The sequence below is a fragment of the Chionomys nivalis genome, chromosome 9, assembly GCF_950005125.1.
Source record: "Chionomys nivalis chromosome 9, mChiNiv1.1, whole genome shotgun sequence".
Classification (NCBI taxonomy): domain Eukaryota; kingdom Metazoa; phylum Chordata; class Mammalia; order Rodentia; family Cricetidae; genus Chionomys; species Chionomys nivalis.
In genome coordinates, this window is record NC_080094.1 from 71,647,023 (window position 1) to 71,665,378 (window position 18,356).

General features: G+C 44.1%; 1 protein-coding gene across 5 annotated transcripts in view; it reads left to right on the forward strand.

Moving 5' to 3' along the window:
• The first annotated feature begins 17,432 nt into the window (after positions 1-17,432).
• Positions 17,433-18,356, forward strand: part of Cd44 (CD44 molecule (Indian blood group)) — an 85,813-nt gene continuing 84,889 nt past the window's right edge. For 4 of the 5 annotated variants that reach the window (XM_057781277.1, XM_057781273.1, XM_057781275.1 and 1 more), the window contains exon 1: positions 17,433-17,651. In XM_057781277.1, coding sequence (XP_057637260.1) covers positions 17,579-17,651 — 73 coding nt within the window. In that variant the 5' untranslated portion in view covers positions 17,433-17,578. The remainder of the gene's footprint in view (positions 17,652-18,356) is intronic. The other variant, XM_057781276.1, reaches the window with a different exon arrangement.

Here is an 18,356-nt window from a genome sequence, read left to right on the forward strand (position 1 = left end):
GAAGGACCGTTCTCAGCAACAACACATGCAAAATGCTGACTTGGTCCCCAAAACAGAGGTTTAATATTTTAATAGTTTAATATTTCGTGGATGAGACAAATGACACAAATCCTGTGAGTTTAGCCCACGTTTATCACTGCTTTCAGGAAAGGATGAGGGGTTTGGACCATGCCCACAGCAGTGTGAGCCCCACCCCTACCACTTACTCTCTGTGTGACTCCAGGAAAGTGTCTTATCGTGTCTGTGTCTTTTTCCTTTTCCTCGCCTTCAACAAAGCGATACTATCTCTTTCACAGCTTCGTGAATGTGTCAGAGACAGCAACTGTGGTGTAGTCCCCTTGCGGAGACATCAAGGTGGCAGTCACTTATGCAGAATGAAAGGAGTCTTAGAAAATACTTCCTTATTTTAAAAAGGCAGAAGACAGCTGACATGCCTCCTCTTCTTTAACTGGGACATGTGGCTTCTAGATGGCGTGCCAAGAATTGCAGCATCGTTGGGCCATGTGGGAGCCAGTCTTAGGACACAGCCAACAGCAAATGACAGAACAGAGAGAGAGAGAACGAGCCTAGGCACAATATCACTCAACTGCTAATACTTGTCTGATACGTCCTTAGTTCTTGTAGTTTGATTTGGGATTGAGAGCTTTCAAGTTTTTGAATATAATTGAAATAATCTCATTATATGGGGAATGCGATGACAAAATTGACAGGAAAAGTGAAAGAAAAAAAAAACCCTTGATTTAAAAGAACAAATGTCAGAGTTGCTTCTCTACTGTGGGGATGCCAGCTAGTAGGTTAGCCTGGTCCCCGGTGTAGGGAACGGCCAGGGGAGTTCTGAGAGGGTGGCCAGAAGAAGAGGAAGAAGGAAGAAAATGTGGCCCTGAGAAACCAACAAAGCTCAAACAGTGAGGGTGAGCCTTTGGTCATTGTTCTTGTTAGTTCTGTGTCAACTTGACACAAGTTAGAGTCACCGAAAAAGGAGAAAGTTCAGTTGAGAGAATGGCTCCATAAGATTCAGCACTGATTTCCTAATCAGTGATTGATGGGGGAGAGCCCAGCCAGTGTGGGTGGTGCCATCCCTGACCTGGTGGTCCCAGGTTCTATAAGAAAGCAGGTTGGGCAAGCCACGAGGAGCAAACCAGTAAGCAGCATCCCTCCATGGCCTCTGCATCAGCTCCTGCCTCCAGGAGCCTGCCCTGACTTCTTGCAGTGATGGACTACAATGTGAATGTGTAAGCCAAATAAACCCTTTCCTCTCCAAGGTGTTTTGTTCATTCATGGTGTTTCATTACAGAGATAGAAACCCTAACCAGGACAATCATCGTGTCTATATGTGCAGATATAGAGCTCAAAAGGAACCCATCCCTGTGGCTTCAGGGCTATTGTCCACTCCATTCAACTGGCAAGTTGAAGAGACAGGAAACAAGTTATTTTGCAGTGGATAGAGGAGCTTTTGGTTCATGTCAGGGACAAATTTTGGAAGTATCCAGTAGCTACACATTTGCATTCTTTTTTTTTTTTTCAGTTTTTCAGAATAATAAACATGTCCACGTTTATGACTCTGAAAGTATTTCTTATTGAGTTCTAAACTCATAAAAAGAGGTGAAAGGAAGTAGTCATTAGAGCCTTAAACATCATCTCTGATTACAAAATTATAACATTAATAAAACGTTAAGATTATATGAAACTAAAACCCCAGATCCATCTATTAATCAATTGCTCTTACATAATTTTATTGCTGACGGAACGTGGTTAAGGAATAAAAATGTTTAGGGAGCCATGGATTGTGATGTCCAAACTTGAGAATCGGGAGCCAAATTAGCCTTTGAAAGACTCCTAAAGGGAATGCAGCAGGGACTCAGCTCTCACTCGGTCCTCAACCGTGTCAGTCAGCTTTCTGATACCATAGCAAATAACCGACACAGTTCGCTTACAAGGGGCAAAGGCTTCCTTTGGCTTAGGAGAAGATTTTTAGCTCATGACTGATTGACAACCATGTATCATGGTAGGGTCAGAGGATGGCTCATCTCATGTTCAGGCCAGAAAGACAGCAAGACTAGCATCTAAGAGTTTTCCTTTGAAGACACAAAGCCCCACCTCTTAAAGGACCCACTGCTTCTCAATAGCATCCATTTAGAGACCAGGACTTTATCACATGGTCCTTGGAGAGACAGTCACCAGTTCACACTATAGCGGTGACCTTGTGAGGGTGAGAAGCATGTGTGGACCAAGAGGAGCTGCTGAGTCATTGATACTATACTGAACTACATTTGCCTCCAGGAAATATCTTAAATGTCAGCTACATGGAGCTGAATCAGTCTGGTCTAGAAGAACCCAAAATTAGTGTTAACACTAGCCATAATTATAACGTCAGTAATATTAGGGGAAACCAGTTTTCATTATAACCTTATGAATTGTGGATTGTATTAGGTTTGTTCTTTATTTAAAGCAAATGAAGCTTCGAGAAACTAAATATTTTGTCCAAAGCCACAGAGATAGAAAGGGCCAATTCTGGAACTTTAAGCAGATGTTGGCTATTGATGTGTGTGTGTGTGTGTGTGTATGTGTGTGTGTGGCATGTGTACCTGTGTGTTCAGAGGTCAACCTCAGGTGTCATTCCTTGGGAGACATCTACTTTGTTCTTTGAGACAAAGTCTGTCACGGGACCTGGGGCTCTGTGCTTAGACTAGACTGGCTGCCGGACAAGTCCCAGGGGTCTGTCTCTGCCTCCCCAGAGCTGGGGTTGGAAGCATGTGCCCCCACAGTGAGCTTTTGAAACTTTGCTTTTAGCTAACTTTATTGGCTATGTGATTGCAGCTCTATTCATAACCGTCCCCATGCTGAGCAGCTGTCCGAAAAGATAATTCAAATGAGGCTCTAAGCTACATGCATAAATATTTCCATTCAGGTTTTTTATATCATTGTAGCTAAAGGAAACAACTCTGGTGAATGTCAGCTAGGATCTATTTCAATAAATTATACCATATATGGTCAGTGGGAGGCTAGAGACAAGTAGAAATTAACTATACAAGTTAAAAGGAATTATAGCACTTACACTGAGAAATAAGCAATGAAGATTGTAACCAAGCTGAGTGTGACGGCCGGTAATCTCAACACTCAGGAGGCTGAGACAGGAGGTTTATTCTAAGTTTGAGGCTAGCCTTGACTACTTGGAAAATTGCAGGCTTGCTTGAGAGATAGTGTGATGCTTGCCCAATTTGCTTTTGTTTTGTTTTCTGTTGCTGCTGCTGTTGTTTCGTCAGCTTGACCCAGGCTGCATCATCTGGGATGAGAGACTATCAGATTAGAAAATGCTTAATTAGACTGGCCTCTAGGCAAGCAAGGAGGACTATTTTTTTTTGGATAGATGATTGAGGTGGAAGTGTCCAGACTACTGTGCACAGGGTGGTTCCTGGACTGGTGGTCATGGTTGTATAAGAAAGCAAACTGAGTAAGCTCTGAGGCGCAAGCCGGGCAGCAGCGCTCCTCTGCGACATCAGCTTTAGTCCCTGCCTCTGAGTTCCTGTCTTGAGTTCTTACCCCAGTTTCCTTTGATTGTGACCTGTGATCTGGAGGTGTGAGCTGAAAAAGATTCTTTCCCCCTCAAGTTGCTTTTGGTCATGGTGTTTTAATACAGCAATAGAAACCTTAGCTGGGACACAGCTGTCTCAAAAGAAAAAAATCCAAACAAACAATAAAGGAAATAAATAAAGCAGTTTGTATAGTTTGTAGGTACACGGTAACAAAAAAATATCTGCGCATATGCAATCTAAAGCTGAAAGGAGAAATAGGAAAGCAAAGCATTACCCTTTATTAATAAAGGGATCTCAGATCAAGCCTTTTCATTCTGCCATAGATATTTTCATCATTGTAGAGGCATTAAGTTGTTAAGAAGAGAATTAGAGGCATATTGGGGGCACTGTGAATAAAAGCTAGTGTGTGTATGTTTGCTCAAATATGTCTGTGCATATGTGAGTGCATGTGTGTATATGTTTATATGTGTATGTGTGTGCTTGTATGCATATGTGTGTGCATGCATGTGTGTGCATTTATGTATATGTTTGTATGTGCCTATATGCGTGTGCATGTGTGTGTGTGTGTGCGCGCGTGTGTGTGCCAGTTAGTTCAGTGGTGGCAGAAGGGTAACTCTGTATATAAGGGAGGCTTGTTGTGCCTTGGGCACAGCTCAGTCCAGCAGGCCCACAGACATTAGCTAGCCTTTCCGGAAGTCTGAACTCAAGCCACTTTCACCTCCTCTCCACTTTCCTCTTCTGAACCAACTCACTTTCCAACTTGAATCGGACAGTGGAGCTCTGAGAGCAGGTTCCACAGCATCATAGAGAGGGAAACCTTGACCCCAACCCTGGACATTTGGGTCCTGAAATTCCTGGTACATATGAGACTTCCTGTATCTTAACCAGGTCATTGTCAGCATCCCCAAGGTACAGGCAGAGACCCACATTGGACAGGATGGAGGAGAGATGTAGACACACACACAAACATGTCTTTAGAGAAAGTGAGGTACAAATAAGCAAAGAGCAGGAAGAGAAAAGCAAATGCTGAGGCGTGGTGGCATGGAGAGAACTTTCTGGATAGCTCTGTCAGATAAAGGCACCATAGTGAGTTTGTCTCCTTCTGTCCTCCATCCATAGAGACATCGTTACAGTGGCATGAACGGAATTCTTGGGTGAGATCAGGCTCTATTGCTTCTGTCTATTCGAGTATGGGCAAACCGCCTAAGATTTCTGGTCCTCTGATTCTTTAAGCGGCTTCAGCCAATCCTGCAGCACAGAATTAATTGAGATATCCTGCCACAGTTCTTTTCTGGGTGTCTGGCTGACAGCATCAATAATGAACTCCATGTTCTGCATTGCTTATGAGATAGGGCTCTGTAAAACTACTCACAATATAGGTCTAGTGCAGGCTTGACCTGGGGCAAGGCGTTAGCAGCATTTAGCCTTAACCCCGTCGCTCTTCCTTCCTGCTCAGCAAAGGGGCAAGAGAAACTTGCTTGTTTTTCCCAAGGGAGTGGTGTGAAGGGGCTGCCCTGACCCTGCACCACAGGCACCCGTCTGGTCCCCAGGTTATGTACAATGAGAGTAGAGACACATCTGGTACCTAAATGAGGCCACCAGGAGCTGATACTCTGTGGGTGGGGGAAGAGAAAGGGACAAACCCAGGCCGATGAGGTGGCGGGTTGTACAGCAAGAACCAGGGTGCAGAAGAAAGGGAGAATTTCAACTCCTCGAAAGACACTGCAGTCTGTAAGTCATAGGAAGGGGTCCCAGTACAGAGACAGGTCTGTGAGGGAAGTGAGAGGCAGAGGGGTGGCGATGAAGATGGGGGGAGGAGAGAAAGGGGTAGGATGGATTATTCCAATCATCTCCACAGGATCAGAATCACGTAAGAAACAAACCTCTGGTCATATATGAGAAGGAGTTTACAGATTGGGTAAGTTGAGGAAGGAAGACCCACTGTAACTTTGGGTGACACCATCTACCAGGGTCCCTGGCTGAATAACAATAAGAAAGTGATCTGAGCACCAGCATTTGCTTCTGCTTCCAGACAACAGCTATTCCGTGCTCCTGCTGCCACAGCTGGAGCTGCTGTTGCTGCCACACCCTCTCAGCCACAGTGAGCTGTCTGCACAAACCATGGACCAGAGCAAACCCTTTCTTCCTGAAGATGCTTTTGTCAAGCGTGTGGTCATGGTAACAAGGAAAGCAACTAGAAAAGATGGAAGAAATGGCTGTGTGACATAAAAGCAGTTTCTGGGAATGCGAGAGCACTTTGCCTTTCCCCTGCCTCCTGCATGTGCATCCAGCAATCTGAGGCCAGGCGTGTTAGGATATACTCTGTGGGCCACGTCACCACGTCCAGGGCAGTGTGTTCATGGGAGAAAGCAAGGCTACTTCTGGCTCATTTGTCTGACGAGAGATATAGGACCTCCCCGTCCTGGGTGCTCCTGAGCAGAATAATGTAAATTTTCTATACACAAGCAAAGGCAGGCAGGGGCAGGAACAGGCTGTAGCCTCCTAGGGCTAGAAAGGGGGGCAGAATCTACTTCTGAGAAGACCTGACTTGGGTAAAATGGAGACGAAAGCCAATTTTGTTTTTGTGGACTTTCCCTGCCATTTCTACCAGTTCTCATGGTCTCGTTGTGGCAAGCGAAGATCAACTAAACGTAGTGACCCATAGACAAAAGGGACTTGTCCTCTAAGACACTGTGAGGCACCAGCTAAGAGAGAATAATAGGTAAGGGGTAGGTTTTCTCAGGCTTTGTCACTTTCCCCAGCTGGGCATTTGCAATGCTGATGTGAGGTGAACTGAACCTAAAACAGAAAAGCAATTCCTCAGCTCCCGCTTACAGGGAGACTTGCAGGGCCTCATTCCTTGTTCCTGTAGATAGGACCATATGGAGCCACTCAGCACGTGAGCCACAGAGATCATCTTCCAGGTGAGGGTGCTCCTCCAGAGACCTGTCAGACACTAGCTGTGTCTTCTGTAGCTCAAGGTGGCTGTCAGGCGGTACTGGGGACTGAAGCCAGTGTCCATCTGTGGTGGGCACAGCCTCAGCTACCGAACTATTGCAACCTTTTGGAACATTTTACTTTGAGACAAGGTTTCACTAAGTTTCCCAGGCTGACCTTGAACTCATTCTACAGCCCAGGCAAGCCTTGAACTTCTAGTCCTCCTCCTTCAGCCTTTTTAGCTGTGATTACAGGCCTATGCCATCCTTCTTGGCTTTAATGTGGTATTTAAATGAAATTGTCGGGATCAAAAGTGGTCTATTTTTATGTGACTTATGTAAAGCTTCTAGCTGAAAAAAAATAAATGACAATAAGTGAACATGATCAAAATGTATTATATATATTCATAAAGTTATCAAAGAATAGATTTTTTATTGATTTTATTGAGCTATACATTTTTTCTCTGCTCTCCTCCCTTCCTCTCCTCTCCCCTTCAGCCCTCCCCCAAGGTCCCCATGCTCCCAATTTACTCAGGAGATCTTATCTTTTTCTACTTCCCATGTAGATTAGATCTATGTATGTCTCTCTTAGGGTCCTCATTATTGTTTAGGTTCTCTGGGATTGTGATTTGTAGACTGGTTTTCTTTGCTTTATGTTTAAAAACCACTTATGAATGAGTACATACAATATTTGTCTTTCTGGGTCTGGGTTATCTCACTCAATATGATGTTTTCTAGATCCTTCCATTTGCCTGCAAATTTCGAGATGTCATATTTTTCTGCTGTGTAGTACTCCATTGTGTAAATGCACCACATTTTCTTTATTTATTTGGAGAATGGACTTTTAACTAATAAAAACTAAAATGACCAATGATGCAATGATTAGATTGTGGTTACGTTATTTCAAAAAAGTCTTTATCTCCCAGAGACACATAGAGACACTGAACAGATTAAAAGATGTGATGTTTGTGAAGTATTTCAAAATAATCCAGCTGGGGAAAAGGAAGCAGAAGACACTTGCAGATAAAATGAGCTAAAAAAAAAAAAATCATTGTTGAAGCCAGTGGATGACCACTTCAAAACTCATTAGACATTTCTTTCTTCCTGTATAATTATTGAACTTTTCCATACTTTCAAGCTTGCTTTTTTTAGTTTCCATCTGCCTTTTGTGTCTTGTGTACTCTCCCATTAAACTTTCATTTATTGGGGGGAAAATGTTATCAACAATCTTTCCCCATCTCCTTTCAGTTTTCTGTCCACTTGCCCCACACCCTCCCACCTTTTCCTCCTTTCTTCCTTGTTCTGGTTCTGGAGATCAACCCTAGCTTGTCTTCTCGAGGCTTGTGGCTATGTGATTAGGTAGGGGATGGAAGTGGAAGCGGTGGTCTCACTAACAGACGTAGCCCGTGGAAGCGTCACAAAGAGAATTTCAATGCTCTTTTTCTTCTACCACATGAAGGGAAATGACTTCAGAGAACTTGGAAGCCATGATCTGATTGTAGAGGCACCCTCGGCCTAAACTCACTTTTCCAACTACTTAGGGGTGGTGATGGGTGGCCCCCAAATAAAACTACCACTTGCCAAAGGCATTGTACATTGTTGTATCAAAATTCATTAATACCAAAATTAGATCCACCACAGAAAAAGACGAATCCATCTGATAGCTGAGATGAAAGAGGGTATAGGGACGTGCATAGAAAGTCACAAAAAGATTGCATTTGGAGGAAGAATGTACTTTTGGATCCTGATATATTCCAAATCTTGCAGGAGATTGAATATGCACATTGCTATATTGTATACTATGACTCTCGTGATAGGTATAAAAGGCATTAAATGAGGAACTCAAGCTCGAAAATAGGGTAAATGGTCAAGGTCACTTACCAAGTAAATGATGTTTGGAGTTAGTTGATCTATTGAGAAGAATGAGTCTTAGTCTTAAGAGACAGTTAAGGCAACTTCCAGAGTAAGGATGGTCAGGAAAGGGAGAAGGCTGAAATAAAGAGGTACAGGGAAGTGAAGGATGACATGCCAAACTCTACTCCCCTACCAGGACCTGGATCAGATGCCTGAGTTCCCCAGAGCCTTTCTGAGCCACGCTAGTTAACAGCAGCCCTCTGTGAATCTCTATATCACCTTCTTATTCCTCTGTACATTGTGTGTATGTGTGTGTGGTGTGTGGTATACGTTGTGTGTGTGTTTGAGTGTATGTGTGTGGTATATGTGGTATGGGTGTGTGCTTGTGGTATGTGTATGTATGGTGTGGTATCATGTGGTATATGTGGTGTGTTTGAGTATATGTGTGTGTATGTGTGGTGTGTGTGTGGTACATGTGGTGTATGTATGCTGTGTTTGAGTGCATGTGCAGTCTCTGTGTGTGCCAATGTTGCTTAAATGTCACCTCTTCAGACCAACCTTCCCAAACAATAAGTAAAGTTGCCCTATACCCGTTTCCTCAGTGATAAAGAGAAACTAGCCAGTCTTTGGGCTATTGTAGCACTAGTATCTAGAGTAAGTCACTCTTGAACTAATGAAGGTAGTTGACCTGCCAACATGGATCTCAGCCACTCTGTCTTTGAGGAGAGAAGGCAGGCCTTGTCCATCTTTGTGTCTTGGAGGCTATGAGCTGAACATAGATGGCATCTCTTGCACTGCTGGTTGGTGACAGGGTCTGCCCATTCCTCTTGGATAATTTGAAGGCTTTGTTTTCCTTTGTGTTGTGATAATTATATCTGTGTCTTTTATCGTCTGCCTTCATATACAGTCACAATGACATTCACTGGAATGTCTTCTTCCTCTCTCCTTTCCCCTCCCTGCCAACATCTTCTCCTAATTAAGTTTAGTTCAACAAGTCTTTTTGTCAGCCATGGAGCACCATATAGAATCTTCTGTAGTCAGAGAATGGTTTCTCCAGTGATACAGGCTTTGGCCTGACTTCATCTCTTAGTCCTATACCTATTCTTTTTCCATAAGTGTTAATGTTAGGCCCCATCAGGACTTGTCTGGAGGTTCATGACTGCATCAGAACCCAGAATTTTTACCCAAAGGGGTGTTTTGAAGAAAAGCAGTTACCATCTGCCAGCTGGAAGGTTTTGCCTTTGAAATAGATTATCAGGCATGCCCAGGCAGAAAGGGGCTATCTGACAAAGACTTTGGAAGACAGAACTCAAAAGACCTTCTACTCATTTGATTCTGCTTGCAACTGTAGGCAAATCACTCAGGAATCTAGTTTCTGTCACAGTACAGGAGAGATGATTAGGTCCTTTTGGTAGAGTGTGACAATGTTGGGAGAACTGAAAGGGGGCCAAGTCACAAAAGGAACAAGAACAAGAGAAGGCCTCAGCCACACAGTCAAATCCTGAGGTTTAGACCTAGTCAGGCAACAGGCATCTCTACCATCCACTTGGACCTCTTTACCATTCTGTAGAGTGCAGTGATGGTCTTATACTCATTAAGTCTTTCTGGTTGTAAGTCACCGAAACTAGTGTGGGCTAACAGAAAGAAAATGAAGGTAATTAGTGATAAGGGTTTGGATGCCCCATAGCAGCCAATGAACCTGCAAAGTGTGTGGACAGAGGACATATTTTTATGCTTGTCTCCGAGTCTCTTCCTTAGTTTTCTTTCTCCTGCTTCTCCATACAGGCAGGTGGAGGTATATGGCTGTCTCACAGCCTTTAACTTTGTGTTATGTTTGTGTAGTTAAATTCTACTGGCAGATTTCATGGCTAGCTCTCTAACAGGGCGAGGCTTGTATCAGGTGGTGTTAGTGGATCATTTTGTCACACTCATAGGAAGTGGGGAGTCACACAGAGAAGTTACCAAGCCAGAAACTGAATTTCAGGATCAGAGAAGGAATGTCTTTTGGGTTGGACAACAACAATAACAACAGCAACAAAAAGAAAAAGATAAAATCAAAAAACAAAACAAGATAAACCCAAAAACCCAACCCCAGAAAGTATCCTGCAAAGGAGTGTAGGAACTGAATAAGCACTTAGGGGCCATGACAGAGAAGAGTGTTGGTTTATAGTCAGAACACACAGCCATCTCATGATGGTTCCATAGAGAAGAAGAGACAGCACTCCACAGATCCAGACTGTCCAGTGAGCAGTTAGTGTCTTTTCTCATAATGACTTCATAGAGAAGAGACAGCACTCCACAGATTTGGATTGTCCTATGAGCAGTCAGTGTCTGAGTCTCTGCTATCGAATAAGCCTTCCTCATTTTAAGAAAATTGTGAAAATCAGTATGTCCTGCTCTCTACCTTACTAACCCCAGTCCTTCTTCCCAGGCAATGAGCAAAGGCTTTCAAAGGAATTTTTCTCTTAGCACAGTTTCCCTTTCCAACTTTCTCTCAGAACCTCTACCTCCCTATCAACCCAACCCCAGACCCTCTAGTTCCCTATCTCTTTAGAAAACAAACAAAACAACAAGCCATAGTAAAGTAAGAAAGAAAGACCACAAGAAGCACACACACACACACACACGCACGCGTACACACACACACACTCCATAAAAACACAAGACAGAAAACCATAATATATAAGCCAAAGGCCAGTAAAAAAAAATTCCAAACAAAGCAACCTGAGACAAAATTAAATTATACAATAACAGTATTGAGTTCATTTTGTGTTGGCCATCTTCTTCTAGGCAGAGGGCCTACCCTTAAGCATGGTTAATATACCCAGTGTGACTCCATTGGAGAGAACTAATTTTTATCTGTCTTAAATGAAACTGAGTAGAATAAAAATAAAGCAAATACTAATTTGGACTTCATTGGTTTAGTGTTTTGCCAGATTAAAAATTAGTATGTATGTATGTCTATATAATTTTTTGAGACAGGGTTTCTCTGTGTAGTTTTGGAGCCTGTCTTGGAACTTGCTCTGTAGACCATGCTGGACTTGAAATCACAGAGATCCTTCTACCTTTGCCTCCTGAGTGCTGGGATTAAAAACTTGAGGCAATAGTACCCAGCTATCTTTATATTTCTTTCTTTCTTTTTGGGTTTTATTTTTGGTTTTTTGAGACAAGGTTCCTTTATGTAGCTTTGGAGCCTGCCCTGGAACTCCCTCAGTAGAACAGGCTGGCCTTGAACTCACAGAGATCTGCCTGTCTCTGCCTCCCGACTGCTGGGATTAAAAGTGTGCACCATCACACTTTTATCTTTATATTTATCTTTACATTTCTTTATATTTCTTAATGACAAGAAATTTTGTTAAGTAAAATGAAGGTGTGTAACTTTAGATCAGTCATCTGACTTTCTAAGCTTTGGTGCTGAACTTTCAGTAAGGTTGCTGGGACAATTAGATAACATTGGGTTGACAACTAGTAAGACTAACCCTGACCATAACAGTGTTTGTGGTGACAGCAGATGGTGGTAATGGTTATTGTAAGAATAGCAATGATGTTGTCAATGATGGTAAGGACAATGTTTATGGTGGTTGTGTTGTTGAATTTGTCAACTTGATACAACCTGGAACCAACCTGAGAAGAGTCTCAATGAGGAGTTTTCTACACTGACTGGCCCTTAGGCATGTCTACAGAGGATTGTCTTAATATGTTAGTTGATGTGGGAAGGCCCAGCCCACTGTGAGTGATACCATGCCCTAGTGAGGGAGCTCTGGCCTTCCTTAAGAGTGGAGAAGTCCAGATAAGCAAGAGCATGCATGCAGAAAGCGAATGATCATGTCTACACACTCATCTTCCTCTGCTCTTGGCTGTGGAGATGATGTGACTATCTGTTTGAAGTTTCCACCTTCTTCACAACGATGGACCATAACCTGGAATTGTAAGTGGGAATGAGCCCCCTTTTCCCCACATGGCTTTTTTGTCAGGGTGTTTTATCATAGCAACAGAGACGGAAGTAGGACAGTGGTAATGAGGCTGATGGCTGTTCTGGGAGTGATAGTGATGATGGTATTGGTGGTGGTGGTGATGGCGGTGGTTATGGTGATGGTGGAATGGGTATGGTTAACTATTTCAAAACCAAGAATATGTAAAATTTACAATTTATCCAGTATTTATGAGTTGTATAATACATGCATGCATGGGTGGATGAATGAATGAATGAAGAGAAAAATTAATTCAAATTCCATACTCAAATAATCACATTTCTAAGTTTGTTACCAACCAACTCGGGGGTTGGGTGCTACTTCATCAGCCCCCAAAGTTTTACATGAAAGCCACTTTGTGACTGACATGACCAGTCTCCCAGAGTGCAGCTGTTACACCAGCTACTTCATTTGTCATAGTCTGAAAGCTTTACCAATCCTAAGGGCCCAGCTCCATGATCATTGCTAGCTGAAGAATAGTCATTCAAGTTTTCTCATTGATGATGGTGATTCACTCATCCCTAGTTATCAGTTTGTTAGGCTCCACTAAGTCGATTTCATGAGAGTTTCTCACTATTGATCATTCGCATGTGTAGAATTCATCCCATGGCTGTGAACCAAGAATGGATTCCATGGAGAGTCCAGTTTCAACTGGAACGGTACCTCTGCCTTTCCCCTGACAGCCTGATCCTTGTCTCTGAAATGGTGATTTACAGCTCCTCCTCCATCCCTGGGTCTCCCAGCCTTGTCACTCACACTTCCATTCACATTTGCTTTACCTTTTATTTTTCTTTGCCTAAGAAGAGATTTACTATCATTCATCAGAAGTCACCAGACCCTAGTGTTTCTGTGAGAGCATCTAATCTCCTCATGGGAGCAGGCTCCAATGCAGGCTGCTAAATGGGTCATTTTACAGAGAGTAGAGCCTAGATGGGTTCAGCAATCCCCAAGTTGCCTACATGCATCTACCTTTGAGCTCATTGGGATTCTGAAACATCCCATAAGTTGTGATGGGGAAAATAGAGAGTGGGACTCACTTATGCATTTGTAAGGTGTTTATTTATGGATCATGATAGATAAAGCCAGAGACTGGGATATGTCATACACTGCAACCGACATATTGGTGCCCGACACAATCCTGTCCCTGAATTTAGGCAACTCATAGGGTGGTGACTGATCTCTTCACCAAGCATGTATCCCAGTAGCAGATCCTTCTTCTTCTTCTTCTTCTTCTTCTTCTTCTTCTTCTTCTTCTTCTTCTTCTTCTTCTTCTTCTTCTTCTTCTTCTTCTTCTTCTTCTTCTTCTCTTCTTCCTCCTCCTCCTCCTCCTCCTCCTCCTCCTCCTCTTCTCCTCCTCTTCTCCTCCTCCTCCTTCTTCTTTTTGTATTCCTAAACTATGAAAATGGTCCCCTTACCCTCATTTTGAACCCAAATCTCCCAGAGGTTAAGTCACTGATAACAGCAGAGCCAACGCTCAGATTTGGGCTTTCTCAGCTCAAGGCTGATGACGGCATTCTGGCTTCTTTCCAAATCCTGTGATCTCATGTCGAGCCCCACCAATTCAAGCTCTCCGTTCCAGTTTCCCACATCTATAGTTCGGTTTACAAAAGGTGACTGAACAAATGTACAACTGATATCAAGAGCCTAAATTAAATTATTTTAAGGATTTCACCTTTACACAGGAGCATAGGAGAAGCTGGGGAAGACCCTGTGGCCTGTGGTGTAGGTGAGGTGTTTGTAAAGGGACTCCAGGGGGCTCGGAGATAATCCAGGAATTCCCAAGGACTAGCCTGACTCAGTAAGGCTATTATTGAAAATGAGTCATTTGTGGCATCAGGGCGAGCTGTCTCAGTCCCTCACTGAACTATCGGGAAGAGACAGCAAGCCCTTCCCCTCTGGGAAAAGAATCCTAATAATAATTTCTAGAGAATTTGCATGTCTCTTTACAGCTCACAAAGTATTCTCAGTCGACCCCCACCTCTTCTCCTACCACACACCTTTGAGCAGTATTGTTTACTGAAGCCATAGAAAAAGAGTTCAGCTAGGTGGGGTCTGAGGTTATCTAGTTTGGTGTTTTTATTTTTTCCATTTTTTTTCAAGAGTAAAATTTTTGCCAAAACGAACTCATGGTATTCTAACTTATAAAAATGACCATGTGGAATTTCTATTGTAGGTTGAGAGTCGGGGAGGAACACAGCTCACTGTGAATCCTCAGTTAGACTCTATGTCCTGTTCTGAGGGATTCCAAAGGAATCCCCGGGTTCCACAAAAAAAAATAAAAATAAAAATCCTGGTGACTACTATTTCCCTCCCCCATATCCAAAGAGAAACAGACAAAAATAATTCCCCATCCATAGTTCACCAAACCCACTCAGATGTTTATCCCAAATGGTGGGGCCTTTAGAACTTGAAGTAAATGATCTCTGGGTCACAAAAGCTGGGTGTTCTGCTCTTTCCAGCTCCTGGATGGTTCTAAAGCATTTGGTATTTAGATGCCAAGAGGAACCTTCTTCATCTCAGAAAGGCAGATCCCCGAGTCACACCCCGTCAGTCATAGACTGGCTAGGCAATTGGTTCAGTGATTTTGCAGCCCCATCACTGTCTCTGTTAGTGTAAGGCCCTCTCTAACTGTACAGCCTTCAAGGAAGGAGATGAAATGCTGTGAATAACGAAATGCCACCTAACTGTACTTGCATGTGGATAAACAGCATGTTTTATGCTTTGTGCATTTTCATATAAAAATCATTTAAAAAATTTATTATGGTTCTTGGTTTCCTACAGAATCCAGTTCAAAGTTCCCTGCTATCTAAGAGATGGCCCCTGAAGGCTTCTCTAGCCGTCTGTCTAGCTCTCTCCCATTCAGTCTCTGCGTCTGATCTAACACTCATGCCACTTCCGTCTATATATATGGAATGCATATATTATACACACATATGTATAATGTGTACAAATATATATGCATACACGTATCAGTGTTTAAGAGATGCAGGGCTTTCAAAGCCACTCCCTTCTCATCAAGTCTATAAAGTGGATATGGTTTTTAAGCCCATTTTTATTTACACTTGGGGAAATGGAGGCACATAAAAGCTCATTGCCTATCTTGAGGCCATAAAATAGTAAGCAACCAGAACAGGACTAAGAGCTGGGTTTTCTAGTCTTGAATCTCAGCTACTTCTTGACAGGAGTAGCTTGAATGCCTGTGAGTGACATGTTCCTTCCGTTTCTCAAGAATTCCTTCTCTTTCTATACCTTCCCCAAGTATCACCTCTCTTGACTGTCTCATTGGTGTTCTCAAGAAATACTGTGATTTCTTTCTTCAGATCTCAGGCCTGGTAGCATCCTAAGGACATACCATACACACACACACACACACACACACACACACACACCTTGGGTGTTCTGAGAGTGATTTCCTGCTGATAAGGAATGACGTGTGTTTGTGTTGTGTATGTATGTGTGTGGCATATGTGTGTATATGTATATATATGTACGTGTGTAGTGTATATGTGTGTACATCTATACGTATGTGTGTATGTATGTGTATATGTGTGAGTGTATATGTGTGTATGCATGTGTGTGTGTATTTGTGTATGTGTGTGTATGTGTGTTTGTATGTGTATGTATGTGTGTGTCATTTATGCCATGGCCTGCATGTGATGGGTAGAGAATTACTTGTGTAAGTCACCATGTGAGTTTCAAGGATCAAACCAGGGTCACATGCTTGGTGACAAACGCTTTACCAATGAAACATCTTTCCAGTCCTGGCTCTATTTTACAGTTTATTTCATGTTGTAGGCAGCAGCTGGCTTGCGACTGTAAGCTAGCGCCTGGGGACAAAGCAGGTTTGGCTTATCCTGATACCCATGGGCACTCATTACATGTTGATGAATAAACGGGTGGGCAGGTGGCTGGGTGCATTTCTCTCACTCTTTCCATTTCTTCCCATAAATCCCAAAACATCACTTTCCCTAAGAAATTCTGGCGTGGTTCCTTCAGGGTTTTGCCACAGGGATCTTTTCCATGTTTCCTATTCGGCATGAAGTCCACTTGGATTTGCTTTCAGTGGTTCGCATTAAAAATAAACGCTGCCTTTGTTGTCCGAACTGTAACCACAGCATATAAGAGAAAATAAGGAATTATGATTTAAAATATGATTTCCCCCCCGTTTTCAGCCTTGAAATGTCTCCCTTGAAGAATATGGCAATGCTCTGTGAGATTTATCAGGTAAGAAATAAAGGGAAGTGAATTAAAGTTTGCAGCAAAGGGAGAATAATGCAAACAAGAAAGAAATGATCAGTGTGTAAGGGATATGAGGATGGACCTACGGGATGGCGGGTGAAAAATGTTTGGATGGATGAATGTAAGAATCAGTGGTGGATGGAGTACGGCTAGGTTGGGGCACATATACGAAGACGGTGGATTGATGTGTGAGTCCTGAAAGGATTTAAGGAACTGGTAGACGGATCAGTAGATATTTGAGACCATGAACGAAGCGTGTTGGTGAGCGGGTGAAAAGACAGAGGTGCCGTCCTGGGACGGGAGGCTGACAGAGTAGAGTCAGATGTGATTCCCATAGCTGGCCATCACTAGGTTTCCCTGAGTAGAGATCCACTGAGATTTTTGGACTTCTCTCAGAGGGAAAGAGGAATGAACACGCCCACAATTTCCCCACTTTTCAATCCCCACCCTGACCTAGAAGGCACCATTCTCCCGACAGGATCTCCCTCTTGTCTGAGCTCCTCCCTAGGAAATGTCCAGCTTCCGGGGAAACCCGGACAGTCATTCCACAGCCAGGTTCCCAGAAGTTTAGAGGCAAAGGAGAGGCCAGAGTCTGAACTCGGAGGGGTGAGGTCACGGGACTCAGTCATTCTCCTTGTCCCAGGCAATGCTTTCCAAGGCAGGAGGGCTGGCCAGAGAAGGAAACCTGTGGAGTGGTCTGGGGGATGGGTCATGGGCAAACGGGGCCGGTAGCAATTCTCAGCTGCTAGGGAGAGCAGGGCAGGAGTTCAGAGGCAGCAGCGAAAGCAGGCTGGTGTGTCTTTAAACCTCCGTTGGCTGCTTAGTCACAGCCCCCTTGCTTTGGGTGTGTCTTTGAGCGCTCCCTCCCTCTTAGGTCACTCTTTCAAAGCTTGGAATAAAAACCGCAGCCAACTTCCGAGGCGGCCTCATTGCCCAGCGGCCCCCAGCCTGTGACAGGTTCCATCCATTTTCCTGCCCCCACCCCCCCGCTCCCCGCGACCCTCTTTAAGAGACGACTAGATCCCTCGGTTCCATCCCGCACACCATGGACAAGTGTTGGTGGCACGCAGCTTGGGGACTCTGCTTCTTGCAGCTGAGCCTGGCGCAGCAGCAAATCGGTGAGTGGCTCCTAGCCTGGGCAACCAGGATGCGAACGCAGAGTGTCCCGGGACTCCAGCAGGATGTCCCTGGGTTGAATAGCCCGGGTAGGGAATACAGTAAAGTGAGCTCAGCAAAGCAAAGCTCGGTTTGCGGTTACGCTGTTGGACAGTTTGTTATTGGGAAGCGCCGCTTTGGTGAAAGGAAAAAGAGAAAGGGAGAAGAAAGTTGGCTGGGCAGGTTGCCCGCCGCAGAATTTGGGCGAGGTCGCTGGCGCTTGTCGGAGCACATGGCGCAAAAGTAACTGTACTTTTGGATGCACGCAGCCGGTGTCCGGACTAACAGGCTCCGGTGCCCAGGGGCTCCCCCAAGCAGGGCTGGGCTTGCCGTGGGTGTCAGCGCAGAGGCAGGGACTGGGGCAGAGCTGGAGGGGAAACCTGTAGTCCTCAAGGTGGCAGGGAGTGGCAAGCCAGCGAGCTGGCAATGATCTTTTCAGAAAGGAACCCCGGGAAGCTAAAGAGAGTGAGTTCCGGGCTTAGACAGGTTTTTGGGGGGCTCTTTCAGTCTGCTTTGGTCACCAACTGCTTTAACTTGTGGGAGCTTGAATCAGTTCTGTGTTGACGCTCTGAGTGCCCAAGAGGTTCCAGCCTGGGCCAAGGAGGACACATAACGAGAAACAATGATTAGACCAGCTGTCCGGTACATGCAGCCCCTGGTTCTGCCAG